General features: G+C 33.8%; 1 protein-coding gene across 1 annotated transcript in view; it reads right to left on the reverse strand.

Annotated features, from left to right (window-relative positions):
* LOC108363032 (sodium-dependent nutrient amino acid transporter 1-like) overlaps positions 1-22,182 on the reverse strand; it is a 117,695-nt gene that overhangs the window by 51,093 nt on the left and 44,420 nt on the right. The window contains exons 4-8 of the mRNA XM_017616231.1: positions 5,340-5,429; positions 5,003-5,225; positions 4,658-4,928; positions 4,479-4,582; positions 4,209-4,398 (exon numbers count right to left, since the gene is read on the reverse strand). Of these exons, the coding sequence (XP_017471720.1) occupies positions 4,209-4,398; positions 4,479-4,582; positions 4,658-4,928; positions 5,003-5,225; positions 5,340-5,429 (878 nt within the window). The remainder of the gene's footprint in view (positions 1-4,208; positions 4,399-4,478; positions 4,583-4,657; positions 4,929-5,002; positions 5,226-5,339; positions 5,430-22,182) is intronic.

Below are 22,182 nucleotides of genomic sequence, written 5' to 3' on the forward strand. Positions count from 1 at the left end.
CTAAGCGGTAGAAGTTATAGCACTATTTCGGAGATCACCACATCTCCTCATCAGACTTCTTTTTNATTCATTTTCCTTATTCAACCAACTACTATCAAGTGCAGCTGATTTGCCGCTATTTAAACTCGACAGCGTGGTTGTTGTTGTCAATTCTATACATCCATTTGCTTATTTGCTTTTTTGTATAGTTTCAGGCAGGCTCTTCCTAAACTATGTATTTGTCAACGTTATTGTGGCTTGTTAACTTTTTTATTGATTCCTTGTAGAGACAAATTTAAGTTTTGTTGTTAAGTTAAGTTCCATCATATCGGCTAAGAACAGAAAGCCAAGTTTCATTATCCAATTGCGGGTAATGTTCCGATCTCAATTTCCGTATGTGTATATATATACAAAGAATAAAATAAAAAAAACAACACAATGGAAGAGAGTGTCCAGCAAAGAAATGTGTTTTTTTAAGTAAAAAGAGCCAAAATGTGCTTAGAATATTTTGGCTCTTTTTACTTTTTAAAATATATATTTCTTTGCTGGATATTCTTTTCCATTGTGCTGTTTTTTTATTTTATTCCTTTTATATATACACATACGGAAATTGAGATCGGAACATTACCCGCAATTGGATAATGAAACTTGGCTTTCTGTTCTTAGCCGATATGATGGAACATTTGCAAAACTTGAATTTTTCTCTACAAGGAATCAATAAAAAAGTTTTTAATTTGTCGCAAATTATTTTAAGTTTTGAAGCTAATCTACATATTTTTATACATGATCTCAAAAAAAAAGAATATTTCATCATTTTCCATGGCTAGAAAAAATATTGCACATGTAAAAGAAGATAAATTGGACCCCTATGCCGCAGAACTACATGATTTAAAAGCAGATTTTGAAAAAAGATTTGCCGATTTGAAATTATTTAAATGTACGTTTCATACTTCATAAATCCTTTTTTATGTAACATAATTTAGGATGAATTTACAATATCCGAAATACTCCTTTTTATGAAAAGTGAAGAAGCGTTTGAGTTTTTGGAATTAAAAGAAGATAAGGCACTGGAAATGCAACATAAAGCCTTGCCATTGCTTGAATTCCGGCAACTACTTGAATTCCGTCAAGTACTAGATTTAAAATTCCTCTGTTGAAAACAGCTGCGTGCCGTATATTTTCAATTTTTGGTACAACGTTTAACTAGTACCTTGTTTATACTTACGAGAGAACCGCATTAACAAAAACTCGATTTGACTCCACACATATTTCCTTCAGGCGTTTATACCGGTGTAATTTCCGCGCACTCGCTGAAACCGTATTCAAAAGGAAACAAAAGTTGTTATTTTTACCTATTCCATATTTCTTTAATAAATAATTTGCGCGGTGGACCGAAATGGAAGCGAACAAGAATTCAAATTTGTTATAATAATGATTAAATTTTAAAACGGGCTGTATATTTTTCACTTCGCGTCAAATGAATGATGTGTTTATACCTGTTTTCTAACCGATGTGAGAAATAAAAGAGCGATTTTAAAAAAATTCGAGTCAACACACTTTTGAATTTCTGAGCGTATTGAAAGTTGGTTTATGCCCATGGTACAATTACTAAAGGTATTGTCTTCCCAGAGAGCGCATATTCCGATCTGCCATATTTGAAGAACATCATTGTTGCCCAACACCACCACCAAAAAGTTTACTGTAAGGGAAAAGGGGCATTTCTATACACCAAGAACCATATACTTTACGTATTTTTGTAAACAAACCTTCTTGCAGAGAACTTATTCAATTTGCAAAAGCCGAAAAAAAACATTTGCTTACTAAACAAACAAATTTAAAATTTTTATTTCTCACTATATTTCAAAAGTTTTTTCTTTTGTTTTAAAATTTTTTTTTTTAATAAATTGAGTGAAAACAATAAGCGAAGCCAACTAAAAGTAAAAGGATCAACATTGAAATGCGNTAAAAGAAGATAAATTGGACCCCTATGCCGCAGAACTACATGATTTAAAAGCAGATTTTGAAAAAAGATTTGCCGATTTGAAATTATTTAAATGTACGTTTCATACTTCATAAATCCTTTTTTATGTAACATAATTTAGGATGAATTTACAATATCCGAAATACTCCTTTTTATGAAAAGTGAAGAAGCGTTTGAGTTTTTGGAATTAAAAGAAGATAAGGCACTGGAAATGCAACATAAAGCCTTGCCATTGCTTGAATTCCGGCAACTACTTGAATTCCGTCAAGTACTAGATTTAAAATTCCTCTGTTGAAAACAGCTGCGTGCCGTATATTTTCAATTTTTGGTACAACGTTTAACTAGTACCTTGTTTATACTTACGAGAGAACCGCATTAACAAAAACCCGATTTGACTCCACACATATTTCCTTCAGGCGTTTATACCGGTGTAATTTCCGCGCACTCGCTGAAACCGTATTCAAAAGGAAACAAAAGTTGTTATTTTTACCTATTCCATATTTCTTTAATAAATAATTTGCGCGGTGGACCGAAATGGAAGCGAACAAGAATTCAAATTTGTTATAATAATGATTAAATTTTAAAACGGGCTGTATATTTTTCACTTCGCGTCAAATGAATGATGTGTTTATACCTGTTTTCTAACCGATGTGAGAAATAAAAGAGCGATTTTAAAAAAATTCGAGTCAACACACTTTTGAATTTCTGAGCGTATTGAAAGTTGGTTTATGCCCATGGTACAATTACTAAAGGTATTGTCTTCCCAGAGAGCGCATATTCCGATCTGCCATATTTGAAGAACATCATTGTTGCCCAACACCACCACCAAAAAGTTTACTGTAAGGGAAAAGGGGCATTTCTATACACCAAGAACCATATACTTTACGTATTTTTGTAAACAAACCTTCTTGCAGAGAACTTATTCAATTTGCAAAAGCCGAAAAAAAACATTTGCTTACTAAACAAATTTAAAATTTTTATTTCTCACTATATTTCAAAAGTTTTTTCTTNATTTGCTTACTAAACAAACAAATTTAAAATTTTTATTTCTCACTATATTTCAAAAGTTTTTTCTTTTGTTTTAAAATTTTTTTTTTTAATAAATTGAGTGAAAACAATAAGCGAAGCCAACTAAAAGTAAAAGGATCAACATTGAAATGCGTCAAAATGAAAATAAGGGAGCACGAATTTCGATGTGAAGTAAAACTCTCTGGAAAGACAATACCTGTAATAATTGTACCATGGTTTATGCCTCCGTTTTGAATCACAGCGAACTGGGTCAAAGCGCTTTATGTGTCGGTATAAACAAAGTATGTGAGTCTTTGTACTCTACAATGAAATTCGTAAATTCAAAATACCGTTCATAATTGATTAACCAACATTGAACAGAACTGTTTCGAAGGGCTTTAACTGACGTAAAACCAGATTTTGAAAATTTGACCAAATGGATCTTTTGAATTTTCTTTAATATCTATCTTACTACATTAGAATAATGATAAAATTAATGTTTTTCATTTCTAATAATAATTTTATTAAAAAAAAAAAAATTTTTTTTGTGGTTTTTTGTGGCTCTTTGTAGCATTTAGTATTTACATGTGGTTCTTTTCGGCCTCGGCCTTGCCCACCCCTAGCATATGCAATGAATTTGTGCCCATTAGCGGCAGCACAGTTAGTGAATCTCACAATCGTTACTGCAAACAACAAAAATTGCTAGCTTACAACTCGACAAGTCGCTTTGTTAAAAGTTAGTGAATCGCACTACTGGTCGAAATGTCACATAACTAAATCAGCTGACCAAAAGGTTACAAGCATACATAAATATGAACGCAGGATTGTGATTACCTCAAGTGTCTTTTTTGTCAGCTATTCATAAAAAGTATTGCACGTTAGCTAATAGTGTCATAATCTCCTTTCTTATCTATATAATTTTTAAGCATAGTAAATACATATCGTCGATGTTTTTGCAAAACCTCCTAAATCGCCGGTGTGGCAAAAATGAGATTTGGTAACCCTGAACTCCAGGCATCGAGATTTATGCATAAAAATCATATAATTGTTATTAAAACAACAGATTTTTAAAATAATAGCTAGAGAAAATACCGCCTCTCAAGGCAATGCCTTCAAAGAAAAACCGTTTTTTCGCTCTCCTATAAAATTTGAGTGCCGTAAGATAGGCGGTTTTGCAATTGGTCGATGGGCGGTTTTGCAAAAACATCGACGATATGTATATACATTTATACATACATACCTGAGGTACAAACTGAAACTGGGCAATAGCGTCGGGATATGATATAAAGGCCAATCCAGTGCCACTACGTACTACTTCACTAATGTTGTCAGCATTTAAGTTGAGCGCCAGGTTTCCTAAAATCCCGAAGATAGTAATTCCAGCCAATAAAGACGTAAAAGTGTCCAAAGTGGTTACTATCATAGAATCTCTGACAAATGGAAAATAATAAATTACTAAATAAGAACTTCGACCGAGACACACTTGTGCATCTGTCCAGAGAATAACTACCGGTAAACATTATACCGAAAACGGTTATGCGATGAAAATGTCGCAATCGGGCCAAAGCAAAGAGCCAAAGAAAAGAAACACTGCACAACAGCTTCCTTCCATACCTGCAAAAATTAAAATAGACCCTTAATACATACCTTTAGAATTTGTTTAGTTGTAGTGTATTATACTATACATACCTTAATATATAATAACTTATCCCATTCAGGTTTTAGGAAAAATATAATGCCATCTCCGGCTCCCTCCAATGTGACTGACCTTATAAGTAACGTAATTAATACTACGTAAGGGAATATTGCCAGAAAATATGCGACTTTCCCCAAACTTCGGATTCCTTTAATGATAATGAAATAAGTGACGATCCAAGCAAACAAGAGAGTTAATGTTAGCCGCCAACTAGGTACTCCAATGCCGTCGGATATGTCCTCAAGTTCTCTAAGCACAGTTTTACTACGTACGATTTTATAAAGTTAATTTTGATCTATATACATACATATATAAAAATATTATAAAAAAGGACAAACCTGAAATACAGCTCAGAACTGCTTTGCAACCTTTCGGTCTGATTGTTATCTTCATTATTTAAAACACTGGAGCTTACGCAATTTGCTCCCCATTCATCCCTACAAAGTGCCCACGGTAATGGCGATTGAAATGATGCAATAAAATAATAAACAGTAAGAGCTATCAAGGCTGAGTAATATGTTAAAACTGCTAGCGTCGCGAATGATTGTCCGATGCCCACACCTGCAATATACATGTACATATACATATATGTGTAATATTTATGTACAATTGAAAATATGAGTTCAGGAATTCATATAAGTATGTGAATATGTATACCCATAATTGATAACTCACCCAAAAATACTGGGCAGGCTGCCCATATTTTTACAGAACTTTTACTGGAAAACTGACCCAAAAGCGCTTCCATGTAGTACATTGGTTTGCCTAAAAAGCATTTAAAAAATCAAATTAGAACATTATGATTCTCAAGTGTGTATTCGAAAAAATTTGGATTCTCAAATTAATAACTAAGGGTCAATTACAGGTCTATTATGCGCTGGTAATAAAAAGTTTGTAACCGGTAAATAAAGTTCCTGTCAATTTTTAAACCCTTTTCGCATTCTGTGTACTTTTGTAACCGGTAATTTTTGTTACCATCTCATAAGCTGGTAACAAAGTATTGCCCCGTGAAATATACAATGCTAGAAATTGCACAATTCTTCATAGCTGAATTGCTGAATATTTTAACTGCATTACCAACGTACCTAGAATCGCGGTGACAAGAACTGGTAACATTTTTTGGTAATAAAATTTTCCGATTTCAAAATCATCGGTAACGTGCAGAATAGACCTGTTAATAGCAAAGTATTCTGGATTGTAAATTTTTGACAATTATGAGGTAAATAAAAATTGCCAAGCCAGTAGGGCTAGTGAAAAATTCTACAGCATAAAGCACACCTACCCGACGGTTTTGAAATGATTTTCGTTCTAATATTATTGCTAAGACGTGTAATAAATGAATGGCTCTCAGTTTTAGAAGAGTTAAAATCAGCAAAGCCATTTTTTATATAATTGCTGCATTTTAATTGCTAAACTTCTTCTGCATCAGAAAAACTGTCAAAACTTTCCAGCAGTAAAAAGTTACGAATTGGCACAGCAGAAATGTAAAATCACCATATTAAAAAGTTTATTCACTATGGAACTTTGCTACTGATTGGCACAGGCCCAATGCAAAGCTTTCTCTACAGCTCAATGCGAGCGTGAACATGAATCTATGGCGAACATGTCGGATTCACAAAGGCAAAGAATTCCATTCGCATTCTTTTGCATGCTCACACACATCTGTTAAATTGAATCTATATACCGTGCCGTGCTGAATACGTAGCGGGCTTGTTCGAGTTGCAATCACAACCGCAGTGTTCCGCGAATGATTAAAGTATCGCGTTCTGTGTGAATTTCTAGCAATGAGCAGTTGCAACAATGTTGCCATTTTTCATCAGTACGGCAGTAATGCCGCTTTTATTATGTGCCTCGAACAGGCCCAGACTTTCCATTCACATGCGAATGCTGTAGGATGCTAAAGAGGGAAGCGAGACGCAATAAGAAAAGAGAATAGTAGCAGCACTGAGAGCTGTGGAGAAGACGAGCCCGAGCCCCCAGTCGGCGATGGCGTGTGATTTCTGTAATCTGATGATAAGAGCTGCAGAACTGTACAGCTCAGGAAAAATTTACTACAAGAGCGTGCAATTTCTGGCGTAGTCTGGCTTTTTCAAGATGGGTAAGGAAGTAAAGCGAATGGGTCTGGTACATACTATAAGTCACTCATTATTCCTGTGCTGGTATATGACAACATCCGATGAGGTGGCTCTTGGAGTATTCGAAAGAAAGCTTTGGGGAAGGTAAGCTGGCGACGGCGAGTGCCGCATACGATGGAAAGATCAGCTGAATGAGTCCTACAACCACATGGATATAGTGCAGCGGCTCTGCTGGTTTGGCCATGTCGTTCGAATGGACATCGCCGCTTCAGCTATGAAAGTATTCAACTCGGAACCCGCTGGTGGTAGCAAAGGAAGAGGGAGGCCGCCACTGCAATGGAAAGACCAAGTCGAGAAGGACTTGGCTTCACTTGGGATTTCCAATTGGCGTCAGTCGGCAAAGAAGAGAAACGACTGGCGTGCTTTGTTGAACTCGGTCAGAATCGCTTAGACGGTTACAGCGCCAAATAAGGAGAAGATTTCAGTTCTCAATCTTTTGATATAAATATTAACTATTGCAAAAAGTGGAGTAATAACGACGATATTTCTCAAAATTAAAAGTTCACGTTCGCGCTCGCGCTCGCATTGAACAATATAGAGGACTTAGTGTTTTAAACACATGCCGGCGAACTCACCACAGAAAAAATTCTCCCAAGAATTGTTGATAGAGACTAGGGATGTCAGTGGCAAAAATACATTGATGCTTTTCTTTGATTCGATGCGTTGAAATGTACATCGATATTTTTCGATGCATCGTGTGCCTAGTGGAACTTTTAGGAGCCTTTACAATTTTTTGGTCAAAGCCACTTCTCTCTTTAGTACAATTGAAAAAACTGGAATGACGGTTAAATAAACTGTGATGTTGTTTGCAAGAACATCGATGCATCGATACATCGACTATTTCCACTTTATTTCGAACCAGTATGCGGAATTGTTTCAATTGACCTTATTTCCGTTGATTTTGTTACCTGTCACCTTTTACGGGTTAAGTGTCAATATATAGAGCTTACATATATTTACTTTGGGTAGTGCATGTCTTCTTACCACCAGTGTGTTTTTGCCGTCCCTTTTCAAACATTAAATTTGCGTAGCTTCGCGCCTCACCGAGTCGCGCCGCTTTCATTTCCAAATTTTTGTTGACTTTATTTCGCTTTTTAAAAGGTAATAATGTCAANTATGCGTTGAAATGTACATCGATATTTTTCGATGCATCGTGTGCCTAGTGGAACTTTTAGGAGCCTTTACAATTTTTTGGTCAAAGTCACTTCTCTCTTTTGTACAATTGAAAAAACTGGAATGACGGTTAAATAAACTGTGATGTTGTTTGCAAGAACATCGATGCATCGATACATCGACTATGTCCACTTTATTTCGAACCAGTATGCGGAATTGTTTCAATTGACCTTATTTCCGTTGATTTTGTTACCTGTCACCTTTTACGGGTTAAGTGTCAATATATAGAGCTTACATATATTTACTTTGGGTAGTGCATGTCTTCTTACCACCAGTGTGTTTTTGCCGTCCCTTTTCAAACATTAAATTTGCGTAGCTTCGCGCCTCACCGAGTCGCGCCGCTTTCATTTCCAAATTTTTGTTGACTTTATTTCGCTTTTTAAAAGGTAATAATGTCAATTGACTTTATTTCGCACCAGTATTCGAAATAGCGTCAATTGACGTTATTTCCGTTGATCTTGTTACCTGTCACCCTGTAAAAACTATATGGTTGTGAAAACATCCAGGTCTAAAGAACTTCATATTGAATTTTATTTTATTGGTAACCTGATGAAATTACGTCACGTCGGAAGCTGAAGTAAATGCCAAAGCATTACAAATGATTTTCGTATCTACTTAGAAGACAATTTTTCAGAAGAATGTCGCCACTTTCGTGCCCAGTGCAGTATAAAATAATTATCGTTTTTTTTATTTTTCCTATAAAAGTTAGAAAGAACATACATACATTTAAATTATGGGACAATAACAGGCTGAATAGCTTTCATTGTTTCTTGCAAAATGCGACTTCTCTCTAACTCTCTCTAAATAAATAAAAAAAACCTACCTGAAAATTCAATTAGTAAAAAAGACTGTTACGTTACAAATAGTTTTTCAATGAAGAGTAAAAGGAACTATTTTATTTTATTGTGAAAGAAGGCTGAAAATGCTCCAAGAAAACTAGATTTCCCATTTTTTAGCCTGGTGGATTCCGCGCCAAAAAACGTTTTGATATTTTGAACTGTTACATTACATTAAAAAGTACTGCCGGCTTTGTTTTCATATAGAAAGCTAATCACTAATATTTTTTTTAGTAGCTTCAAAGTAGAGATGGGCGCTGGAGTGATTTTGACCCACGTTCACGCACGCTCACGTTGATGGTTTTGTAAATCGCGCACACTCACGCTCTGTTGTATTTTTTTCAATCACGTTAAGGCACGCTCACGACGCCCAGTTTTTTGATCACGCACACTTCTTCACTCACATTTTTGTTCAAATTGAAACTTTATTTATATGTACATATAAATTTATATGTTCATATAAATAGGCTTTATCGCACAGGCATTGCAACAAAAGCTTGACCAGTCAATATTCATTCAATGTAATTTTAAAATGACATTATCTCATAATTTTGTTTAAATCGTGTTTGTTTCACCAATCGTGTACGTCTTTGTTCTAGAATTCTGTCTGACACAGAAAAACAGCCTGATTTTTTAAATAAAATCTGGGCTCGAATCGTCACATCCGTTCACGGATCGAAAACGATACGAAAGAAAATTACGTGATACGTCAGGCAGTATAAGCTGAATGGGACAAAGAGTACGTTCACGTATATCATGATCCGAAAAATGTATTTTTACGTGACGAATAGTACGATATCGTATGTGACGATTCGAACCCTGTATTTTCGCATTAATGACTTCAAAAACTGATTCTACAGATTCATACCTGCATATCTTTGAATTCGTCAAAACTGAATAAGGTAAATAGATTAAACAGTAGTTGTTTATGATTTTATTTTGGGTGAAAATACACATTTGTATGTATGTACATTAGGGTGGGTCAAAAAAAATCAAGTATTTTTTTTTTGGATCCGACCCACGAAAACTAGTTCCTAGAAAGTACTTACCAAATCTGAGCTCTTAATATTAACGGGAAGATTATGCTCATCATAGTTTTCCATTTTCAATTTAGTCTCATATAAAAATGGTCATATCTTATCACCAATAGATCGTTAAACCAGTTGCATCGTAAATATTTATAGGAAATTGAACGCTCTACAAAAATGGTCTGTTATACTCTTTTCATTAATCTAACCATTTAAAAGATATTGAAGGTCAAAGATTGAAGTATTTTAAAGAAAATAACTTTTTGTTTGTAACTAACTAAAAAATAATTATTGTCAAATGAGTTTCAATTATTTCTATAGGAAATTGAACACTACAAAAAAGGTCTCATGTAGTTAATCGATTACTCTAACCATTTAAAAGATATTCGCAGTAGAATCCCAATGCCTGATTTTAATAGTTTTTCAATAAATATTTTCCATTCAATTTATGAATTTTGACAATAAGTGAGAATTTGAGTTTGTCAATTTTTATAAATTCAATTTTCAATCAAGTCAATTTTTATAACTTAAACTAAAAGAAAAAATATATTTTTGTATCAATACTGTATTGAATTATAAAATTTCAAATGGCGAAATAGATTTTGCTTCAGCTGATATGTTTGATGATATTTCTTAAATAAAAACCTTCTTTTTCTGAAATAGATCATAAATTATCTCAAAATTCATAAATTAAATGGATAAATTGGAAATATTTATTAAAAAACTATTAAAATCAGTAGGCATTGGAGTTCTACTGCGAATATCTTCTAATGGTTAGAGTAATCGATTAACTACATGAGACCTTTTTTGTAGAGCGTTCAATTTCCTATAGAAATAATTGAAACTCATTTGACAATAATTATTTTTTAGTTAGTTACAAAATTCAAAACAAAAAGTTATTTTCCTTAAAATACTTCAATCTTTGACCTTGAATATCTTTTAAATGGTTAGATTAATGATAAGAGTATAAGAGACCATTTTTGTAGAGCGTTCAATTTCCTATAAATATTGACGATGCAACTGGTTCAACGATCTATAAGATATGACCATTTTTAAATGAGACTAACTTGAAAATGGAAAACTATGATGAGCATAATCTTCCCGTTAATATTAAGAGCTCAGCTTTGGAAAGTACTTTCTAGAGGTACCTAGGAACTAGTTTTCGTGTGTCGGATCCAAAAAAGAAATAATAGATTTTTTTTTACCCACCCTAATGTACATACATACAGACATATCGAACCTTAGCCGTCACAAAGATGGAAGCAAAATTGTTTCCCAAATTTTAATTTTGATGCAGTAATGCATCTGGATGCTCTATGAACATTTCTGCATCAAAAAGAAAATTTTGAAAAAAATTTCGCTTATATCCTTTTGGCGGTTAGTGCTCGATATGTAAAAATTAAAATAATGCATATATGCACAGTTTCGGTTGAAACCCGAAATAATGCATATGAGAAAAACCAAAAAAATGCATATGCACACTTTCGTTTGAAAACCGAAATAATGCATATAAGAAAAACGAATTAATGCATAAATGCACAGTTTCGACTCAAGACCGAAGTAATGCATATAAGAAAAACGAAGTAATGCATACAGGCAAAGTTTCGACTCAAAACCGAAATAATTCATATGACAAAAAGCGAAATAGTGCATACATGAAAACGAACTTCTTCCTGTGTAGGCCGCCTTCGAGCCCGCTTAGGGATTATAACCCTTACTAAGTAGAACTCTCCTTTCTGGGTTGCCGGAAAAGAGGGGCGGAAGTATTTTTGCGCAGAACTTCTTTTTGCGTAGGCGGCATTCGGTCGCGCTTAGTCATTATAACCCTCACTAAATAGCATTCTCCTTTCTGTGTTGCCGGAAAAGAGGGCGGAAGTATTTTTGTGCAGAACTTCTTCCTGCTCCTACGCCTTCGGCCGGGCTTAGGGATTATAACCCTTACCAAGTAGAACTCTCCTTTCTGAATTGCCGGAAAATAGGGGCGGAAGTATTTTTGCGCAGAACTTATTTCTGCGTAGGCGGCCTTCGGCCGTGCTTAGAGATACAATGCTGTTATCTGTGTTGCCAGAAAAGAGGGGCGGAAGTATTTTTGTGGCGGCGGTGTAGGCGGCCTTCAACAGCGCTTACTAAATAGAATTCTCCTTTGTGTGTTGCCAGAAAAGGGGGGCGGAAGTATTTTTGCGCAGAACTTCTTTTTGCTTAGGTGGCCTTCGGCCGCGCTTAGTCTTTATAACCAGTTGCCACAGCATTTTTTTATTTTTTACCAAAATTACCGGAAAAAGTTACCAAATTCTACAAAAAATTACCAAACTTAATTTATGTGCAGAACTGTACAAAAAATGTCGCTTCCGTTATTTTGGCAGTAAGGGCTCGTTATGTCTGTATATATGTATTCCGAAGATACCAAGCTTTTCAGGCAATCAGTGCTTCATTCACCTCAAATTTTTACGAAAGTTTGTTGAATTTTTTTAAATATTGAACAAAGTTTGAAATTTGAATTTACACGAGTTCTGTTAAAGATGGAACTACATATATTTTTATAAAAAATAACCAAAATTAAATTACAAAAAATAATAATATGTTAAAACTTGTCAAAATATGGTGCGGCTATAATTTATAAATATATCAAAAATTCAACGCTTGAAGGAAAGCGTTCGACTCACACATACACAGGGTGACGACCCCCACTGAATTCCGTAGCTTTTTGAACGTGAACATACATACGTATTTACGTAGAGTTCTACTCCTACGTATGGATATGGTAGATATACTTAGTATTAGCCACTTTCAAGCAGTTTGTTAAAGATCACATAATTCTAAATAGTAACCAAGGAACGCTGGAACAACTTTCGCTTTGCGAAACTTTCAGGATAAAAGGAAACGCTTACGGGCCTCTTACTTATGTGGAATCAGAACCTATATTGACCATTTGACATGTAGGACCAAATCGAAAAAGTTACCAAATTGAAAAATAAATTACCAAATTACCAAACTTGAGAAATAAAGAAAAAAACTACCAATTGTGGTTAAAAATTACCAAAGCGGCAACGCTGATTATAACCCTTACTAAATAGAATTCTCCTTTCTGTGTTGCCAGAAAAGGGGGCGGAATTATTTTTGTGCAGAACTTCTTCCTGCGTAGGTGGCCTTCGGCCGCGCTTAGGGATTATAACTAACCCTAACTAAGCAGAACTCTCCTTTCTGGGTTGTCGGAAAAGAGGGGCGGAAGAATTTTTACGCAGAACTACTTTCTGCGTAGGCGGCCTTCGGCCTAGGGATTATAACCCTTACTAAATAGAAGTAATTCATATTAGAAAAAATAAAAAGAAATTATCCATATGTATGCATATGCATATGTATGCATAATGCATGCATGCACAATTGCATATGTGAAAAACCAAGTAATGCATACATGCACTGTTTTGATTGAAAACCGAAAAAATGCATATGATAAAATACCGATATTATGCATATGCATACTTTCGTTTTAAAAGTGAAACAATGCATATGAAAAAAACGAAATAATGCATATATGCATAATTTCGGTTGAAACCCGAAATAATGCATATGGCAAAAACCGAAATAAAGCATACATGCACAGTTTCGGTTGAAACCGAAATAATGTCTAAATGCACAGATCCCACATGCGNCGAAGTAATGCATATATGCATAATTTCGGTTGAAACCCGAAATAATGCATATGGCAAAAACCGAAATAAAGCATACATGCACAGTTTCGGTTGAAACCGAAATAATGTCTAAATGCACAGATCCCACATGCGCAATTTCGGTGCCCCGACACGACGTTTCATGTAGAAAATCAAGTGTTTTGTCCATCTTTACTTCAAAGTAATACAAGGCAAGCGAAGAGAGGCAAGTATAATGCAAAAAAGTGGTAGTCCTTAAATATCAACTACCCTTTAGTTTCATGTTGGCCTTTTTTAATTTTCATTAATTAAAAGGTGTCTCAGGGTTTAGTGAATTTTCATGTTTGAGAGAAGGACGTTCGTGTTAATATTTATTTTGTCTGATACCTTAGAATATGTATGACCCAAATATAATGAAAAATCTGCGAAACCTGAGAAAAAACTCTTTACCCTTAGTTTCGTTTTCGGCGATTTGTGGCATATGCTTTTAAATTAATACATTTTATATAGAGGGACCTGTGAGTTTTTAGTCCTGGGCTCGAGTTTTCTCTCAACGGCCCTAATCATGAACATGAAATGGTATTCTAAATTTGGTCCGATGTTTTCAAGTACGAGAAGAAGAAGATGTAGACCCACATAAATGTTTCAAAATGATCTAGCTGAGTCGATTTATCCAAGTCCATCTGTCTGTCTGTTTGAACGCAATCTAGTCCCTCAGTTTTCGAGATATCCGACTGAAATTTTATAAGCGAGTGTATTTTTATAATGTATTAATCAATTGTCGGAACCCTTAAAAATGGCCACTATAACTTATAGCTCCCACACAANCATTAATTAAAAGGTGTCTCAGGATTTAGTGAATTTTCATGTTTGAGAGAAGGACGTTCGTGTTAATATTTATTTTGTCTGATACCTTAGAATATGTATGACCCAAATATAATGAAAAATCTGCGAAACCTGAGAAAAAACTCTTTACCCTTAGTTTCGTTTTCGGCGATTTGTGGCATATGCTTTTAAATTAATACATTTTATATAGAGGGACCTGTGAGTTTTTAGTCCTGGGCTCGAGTTTCCTCTCAACGGCCCTAATCATGAACATGAAATGGTATTCTAAATTTGGTCCGATGTTTTCAAGTACGAGAAGAAGAAGATGTAGACCCACATAAATGTTTCAAAATGATCTAGCTGAGTCGATTTATCCAAGTCCATCTGTCTGTCTGTTTGAACGCAATCTAGTCCCTCAGTTTTCGAGATATCCGACTGAAATTTTATAAGCGAGTGTATTTTTATAATGTATTAATCAATTGTCGGAACCCTTAAAAATGGCCACTATAACTTATAGCTCCCACACAACTGATTGCTCATTTTAGTTCTCGGTCCTGGTTGACCATTCTGTGGAAAGGCTCATATGACGAAAGATTTTTGAAGTTTAAATTAAATTGTTAACTTTTTATGTTATCCTTGCTACATCTTTGTAAGCAGCAAATGAAGGAAGAAGAAAAATGTTGTTTATGGTGAATATTAAGACCACTAATTTTACCGATTTTAACATTACCTGTATCGAATGAGACAATTTTTTCGCAAATAAATTTGAACAAAACAGCAGCAAGATGTGGAAACATTGAATGGAATATGAATACTCGTTTTGTAGGGTGGTGTGTTTAGTTGATTAGTATACATTTTACCCACTCAATCAATTAAAACCAATTTTTCATTACTTAAATCGTGAACAACGAAAAAATCAATTAAACATATATCAAATTACTCGAGTAATGGTCATTTAGAATAAGCAGATCAGCTCGCCTCAGCTTATTACGGATTTTTCAGCAATTTTTTCTTGACGCATCAATTAGTTATTGCCTATTGAATTCGCAAGCTCATATTTTACTTTATTTAAACCTATATATCCGACTACAACCGACTTTCTAAATCCGCCACTTTGTGGTCACATTAAGCACTTTCGGCTTAGTTGTTATTTACTTAATACACAGTGGAACAAAAATGAGTTTAAAAAAACCTAGAGTGCGTACTAAGGTGATCCAAAAATGCATATGAAAAAGTAAAGTCGGAATTTTTATGCTCTCACCCCTTAGGATTGTTCTATACCGACAAAAATATACCCTTATTTTTTATTTTGAAATCAAAACATATTTAGAGGTCGCTCAAAGCGCCCAAAGTTGTCCATGTATTTAATATGGGGAAAAAACAACTTTTCGTAGAAATGGTATAGTTAAAAGTCAATATTTTGAAGAGAACCAGAGTTTTCCGATCGAAAAATATTGACTTTCAAGAATTCTATACCATTTCTACGAAAAAATTTATTTTTCCCATATAAAAATGCATGGAAAACTTTGAGCGCTTTGAGCGACCACTAAATATTTTTTTGATTTCAAAAAAAAATAAGGGTATACTTTTTTTTCGATATAGAACAATTCTAAGGGGTGAGAGCATTACAATTCCGACTTTACTGTTTTTGGACCACCCTAGTGCGTACACATGAGGTTTGATAGCTGTTGGCCATGCGAACAATGCCTCATACTCGTTTTACTAGATCAATTTGTATTCTTGAAAAAAAAAATCATGATCAAAAAATCTGAGTATAGCGGCCAAATTTTGAAAATTCATAATTTTTTGGCCTATATTTACTTTTTATGCTATTTTCAACAAATATAGGCTAAAAACAGCACATTTTCAAAATTTGGAGAAAAAAATTTGGCCACTATACTCAGATTTTTGGATCCTGAAAACTTTCTAGAGAAGACGAATTGATCTAGTAAATCTGAGTATCTTCAATAGAACACCGTGCGACAAAAACAGAAAAATTTCAAAACACACTCACGAAACTATGGGCCAAATATAGTAAAACTGCATTTTTAGTTTTTCACTCTGACGTCAGGATTTTTTTAAAGGACTTTGAAATTTTAAAGATTCAAAAAATGATTTAAAGAAATCAGTGCAATGCAGAATAACAATATAGGAACCACACGAGAGAGAAAATTCTGTAGAACTTAAAAACAATAACGTTTTTTGGTTTACAAGGACGAATAGGTATTGAAAATGCGATTTTAATAAATTGTATCTTTTTAAGTTAATAAAGTTTGCAGGACGAAATTCGATGATGACGTCGTGTATATTAGTCCTGAAACAATTATTTTTTCAAAAATTTTCAAGAATATTTAAGGACAAAATTTGTAAAGGACACTTTCCATACCATTCGCCCATTTGCACCAAAAAATTTATTCTGTTATAATTCTACAGTTTTTTTTCTTTTATATGATACTCTTATTGTTATCCTACATTGCACTGAATTTTTTGAAATAATCATATTTTTTAAATTTCAAAGTCCTTAAAACAATTCTGACGTCAGAGAGAAAAAGTAAGTACGCAGTTTTACTATAATTTATCCATAGTTTCGCGAATATATTCATTTTTTTGTGTGTAAAATTTACTGTCGCAGAATCAAAGACAACTGTTTCGGCAATAACAGAATTTCAGAAATTCGGGTAATTGGCCTTGGCAAGTTGGCATCACTGTACCCTCAGCCCCAAGAAAAAATAAAACATAAATGACTTTAACAACTTTTCTTTATGATTAGCAAGGTGTACTTTTTTAGTTGTTTTCAAAATTGTTGTACACATTCAAAACCAGACTCATTTGAAAGAACGATCCTTCTGCTATAACACGAGTATTTTTTAGTCATCTTACATATCTAAGGTTCTGTTACGAGATATGTATAAGGATTTATATCCGGCACCGAAAATATTCCTTATTTTAAATTTTATTATTTCTCAGCAAAAATGTGCAAGTTTTATCATTAGTACCATTTATAGCCACATCTTTGGCAAACAAAATGAGTCATCGCAGAGAATATTACGTTCAATAGAGAAAATAATTTAAAAATTGCGCTTTAAAAGTTGATTATTGCTTAAGAAAAATTTGCAATTTTTCGACACTACTACTCGAATTTATAGCNCCTACATTGCACTGAATTTTTTGAAATAATCATATTTTTTCCTTAAAACAATTCTGACGTCAGAGAGAAAAAGTAAGTACGCAGTTTTACTATAATTTATCCATAGTTTCGCGAATATATTCATTTTTTTGTGTGTAAAATTTACTGTCGCAGAATCAAAGACAACTGTTTCGGCAATAACAGAATTTCAGAAATTCGGGTAATTGGCCTTGGCAAGTTGGCATCACTGTACCCTCAGCCCCAAGAAAAAATAAAACATAAATGACTTTAACAACTTTTCTTTATGATTAGCAAGGTGTACTTTTTTAGTTGTTTTCAAAATTGTTGTACACATTCAAAACCAGACTCATTTGAAAGAACGATCCTTCTGCTATAACACGAGTATTTTTTAGTCATCTTACATATCTAAGGTTCTGTTACGAGATATGTATAAGGATTTATATCAGGCACCGAAAATATTCCTTATTTTAAATTTTATTATTTCTCAGCAAAAATGTGCAAGTTTTATCATTAGTACCATTTATAGCCACATCTTTGGCAAACAAAATGAGTCATCGCAGAGAATATTACGTTCAATAGAGAAAATAATTTAAAAATTGCGCTTTAAAAGTTGATTATTGCTTAAGAAAAATTTGCAATTTTTCGACACTACTACTCGAATTTATAGCAAATTTATTGGCAAATAAGATGAGTCGTCGCAGAGATATCGCTACTTCTCGAGATATCGGTAAATTACTGAACCAGTATCTGGATGGCTAAAACCTATATATATATAGTAATATGAGAAATATTTATATTTGACACCGGCCACGCATCCAGGTACAGGTGCGACAAATTTCGTATGTAAAAGTAAACAGGCACTGTTTAATTTGTGTGTAAATTTCCACGTATTAGGAGAAGAAACTGGTTACCACTCTTTATATGCGCAAATTCAAACAAACATTTTTTAGAGCAAATTGGATGCATTTTATGTGTAAATTGTGTAATTGTGAACATTAAAGGCCCTCGGTTCAGTGGATAGCAGTTCGCGCTACCATTGCGCAGGGCCTGAGTTCAAGCCCGCTTCAACCCAACGTCAAAAAATAAAAAAATAAACAAAAAAATAATAATAATAGCGGTCGCCCCTCGGCAGGCAATGGCAAACCTCCGAATGTATTTTTTGCTATTTTTTCGGTTTTTCGCAACTACCTCGAAATTTTGAGGGCGTAGGAGTTAAACGTACCGCAGATTCGTATTCAGCGGGTCTAGATCAGAGCTGGGCGATAAGAATTACGATTACGAAACGATTAGGATTGCAGTAATACCAACAAGCTAAAAAAACAAGATTGCGATTACAGTAATCCATCATCGAACAAACTTAGATTACGATTACAGTAATCGTAATTTTAAAAACGTTAAAATTACGACTACTGTAATCGTTATCCAAGTTCGTTCGAGGAACGATTACTTTAATTGTAATCCTGTATTTTCTGTTATAAGGCTTTAGATAAATACAGATTTTCCTCATATTATCCTCATATTTATAGAATCACTTCGTTTAAAATTACACAAAAAATTGTAATTAGAACAATTGTAAATTTAAAATTATTGTAATCATTCATCGAACGAACTTAGATTACGATTACAGTAGTTATAATTTTAAAAAAGTTTAAATTACGATTACTGTAATCGTAATCTAAGATGCCTTCGATGAACGATTAACGAAATCGTAATTTAATAATTTTTGAAATTGCGATTAAAATAATCGAAATCCTAGATGCAATCGATTACACATGTAATCCTTATCGCCAAGCTCTGGTCTAGATACATGTCGGTGGATAGGTCAGGCTAATAGCACACGCTACTTTTTTATTGTGCCGGTGCAATTGAACTTTTTTACATGTACGCGTTAAAAATGTTTTTCCTTAAAAGTGGCAAATATCAAAGAAGAGTTATCCACAAAACGGGATGTTATTGAGGACTAGTTGTTTTCAAAAGAATACTGTTCTTCAAGTATCCCAAAAGTCGCAGGCTTATATGCCAATAGTTATGCAGGTAGTCTAAAAGAGGTGTCAACAAGCTCGCATTCCAATCGTTACAAAAGTTTTGTTCTACACTGCGCTTTCCGGGGTCATAAGTGTCAAGAATGTGTTCATGACCGGAATCAACAAACCAGCTGTTCCACATGTTTTTGATTTATTTCCGATTAAACAAGTGCGGAAAACAGTTAAAGTTTATTCAATTGAAATTTCAATTTAGCTTAATAACTACTTTTTCATTTTACATCCTTTGTTTTATTTGCAAAATATGGAGAATACATTACAGATTTGTCGAACCTTCATTTGCGAGAATCTGAAAGCAAAAAATAATTATTTTATGTGTATTTATCGTATGTGGCTAATAAAATTAGCAAATACATACTATTTCTGAAACTTTAGTAACATTTTCCATTTTTGTGTTTTATAAAAATTGCTTTCAGATGTAAACGAATAACAGCCTTATGCAATTTGACTTTTTGCACATTTGTGCCCGAAAAAAAGTCCGGGCTCTTTCGGCCACGAAGGAGAAGACATTTACGATCCAAAAGTCGAACTTATTCGCACTCTATTACCCATTTTCCTAGAGTGATGAACGGTTTCTGGGTGGTTTTGGGCATCCCGCGGGCTCCTGTGAAACAAATCTAAAGACTCGGGAGCTAAGTATGGACGTAAATTGTCTTATTCACAGATATTATAGTGTAATAGAACATCCTTATGAATATTATGAAAAGGAATGGAGTAAGATACATATTTCATCTCATAGTGTCAGTGCATCAATATACTTGAAATGGCAATGTACTTTCTCTTTTCGAACAGAACTACTTTCAGTGTACATACAGTCAGTCAATAAAGTTTAGGTACAGCGAATTTTTTACAATACGGGCAACTATTTTTTAAATATTTTATTTTTCGATAATTTTTTATAAAAATATGGTCAATTCTACAACAAAAAACCCAAAAATCAGGGTTCCAAACCTTGTGCAAAATTAAAGACAATTCCCAAAAATTTCATTCATATATTGCACTTTTTATTTACGCTCTCTAGAAAGAAGTTGAGTATGCAGTTTTTTAGCCCATTCAATTTTAGTTTGTGGTGGCTAGGACTTACCATTGATTTTTAGGAATTTTTTTTTGTTGAAGGTGTCGCTCATTTTCTCCATATAAAATAATGTTTGATAATTTTTTTATATGGAAAAAATGTGCGACACCTTCAACAAAAAAATTTCTCAAAAATCAATGGTAAGTCCTAGCTTCCTCATACTTGCACTTTATTATACTAGAATTGAATGGGCTAAAAAACTGCATACTCAACTTCTTTCTAGAGAGCGTAAATAAAAAGAGCAATATTTGAATGAAATTTTGCAGAATTTTCTTTAATTTTGCACAAGGTTTGGAACTTTTCTTTTTGGGGTTTTTGTTGTAGAATTAACCATATTTTTATAAAAAATTAGCGAAAAATAAAATATTTAAAAAATAGTTGCCCGTATTGTAAAAAATTCGATGTACCTAAACTTTATTGACTGACTGTAAATCAGGGATCACACGATTTGTACATTTGTACACTTGTGGTGTTGTCTACAAATACTGATTTCCGCTCAATAACAACCCAGCAAACAACACCACTCTGTAACTGTGAAGATGTACAAATCTGTACAAATGTACAAGTCGTGTGATCCCTGCTTAAGAATATATTTAAGGGTAATGAAATTGAGCAAGCAAAAATTTAAATTGGAACTCTATTTAATTTTGAATTTTATACGACTCAAATCTCTCCGAGCTAAAAACTGATTTTCTTATAATACCGTTTAGTCATTGTTGCAGATTTCCTTTGCCATTCTCGAAACATTGAAGGATTCGTATATGTTTTGAGCGAGTCCTCACACGATGTCGTTGATGAGAAGCGCCTTGGTACATTTTGCAAAAGTTAGAAAGCAGCGTATATTATACCACCTGTACTCGGGTCAAGCTTTAACTCAGTAACTTCACAATGCCTAATTTTTTCGTATAAGCTGGTAAACAATTGCGTGCTATAACTTTACGGTTTTTGAATTTGGAAAAAGAGTTTAATAGCAATATCTTGATGAATTTTAAATTACTTCAGTTTTATGAATCAGAAAAGATCTTAGGGGCAACTGGCCCAACTGTGTGAAAACTACTTCGGAGCTCAAAAGGAATTTAGAAGAAAATATGCAACTGCTCAAGGCTGGCGCAATGACATATCGCTTTTAAAATCGGATGTCAAACAAGCAGGTTATAATAAAAAAAAATGCGTGTGTAACACCGTACACATGATAGAAGTGAAACTTCTTAAAAAAGGTGTGAGTACCAGGTACCTACTCACGAAATTGGATGTGTAAACATATGTTTACGGTTCGGCAAACCATTAGGCAATTGAGTTACATACATAGGTTTGGTTAGAAATCAAACAATAATTTCATTTCATCTTATTAATTTTCTGATATACATATAATTTATTTATTCATTTTCCGGTAACACCACCTTATATGAATTCGCGCTTCTAGCATCCATAGGACCGGGTTGTAATGGAAGTAATTGTATGTTTAACAAATAAAGTAAAATGTTTATAATACAATCAATAGATCCTTACGAATTCGCCATTACCAAGGCACTAAGTAACGTACGCACTTTTGTTTGCAAAATGCATTTATTTAAGTTGAAAGAAGACAAATTCCTTTGTTCGGCATTTA

This window comes from Rhagoletis zephyria, unplaced genomic scaffold (assembly GCF_001687245.7).
Source record: "Rhagoletis zephyria isolate East Lansing unplaced genomic scaffold, Rhagoletis_zephyria_1.1 Rzeph_scaffold_01171, whole genome shotgun sequence".
NCBI classification, from domain to species: domain Eukaryota; kingdom Metazoa; phylum Arthropoda; class Insecta; order Diptera; family Tephritidae; genus Rhagoletis; species Rhagoletis zephyria.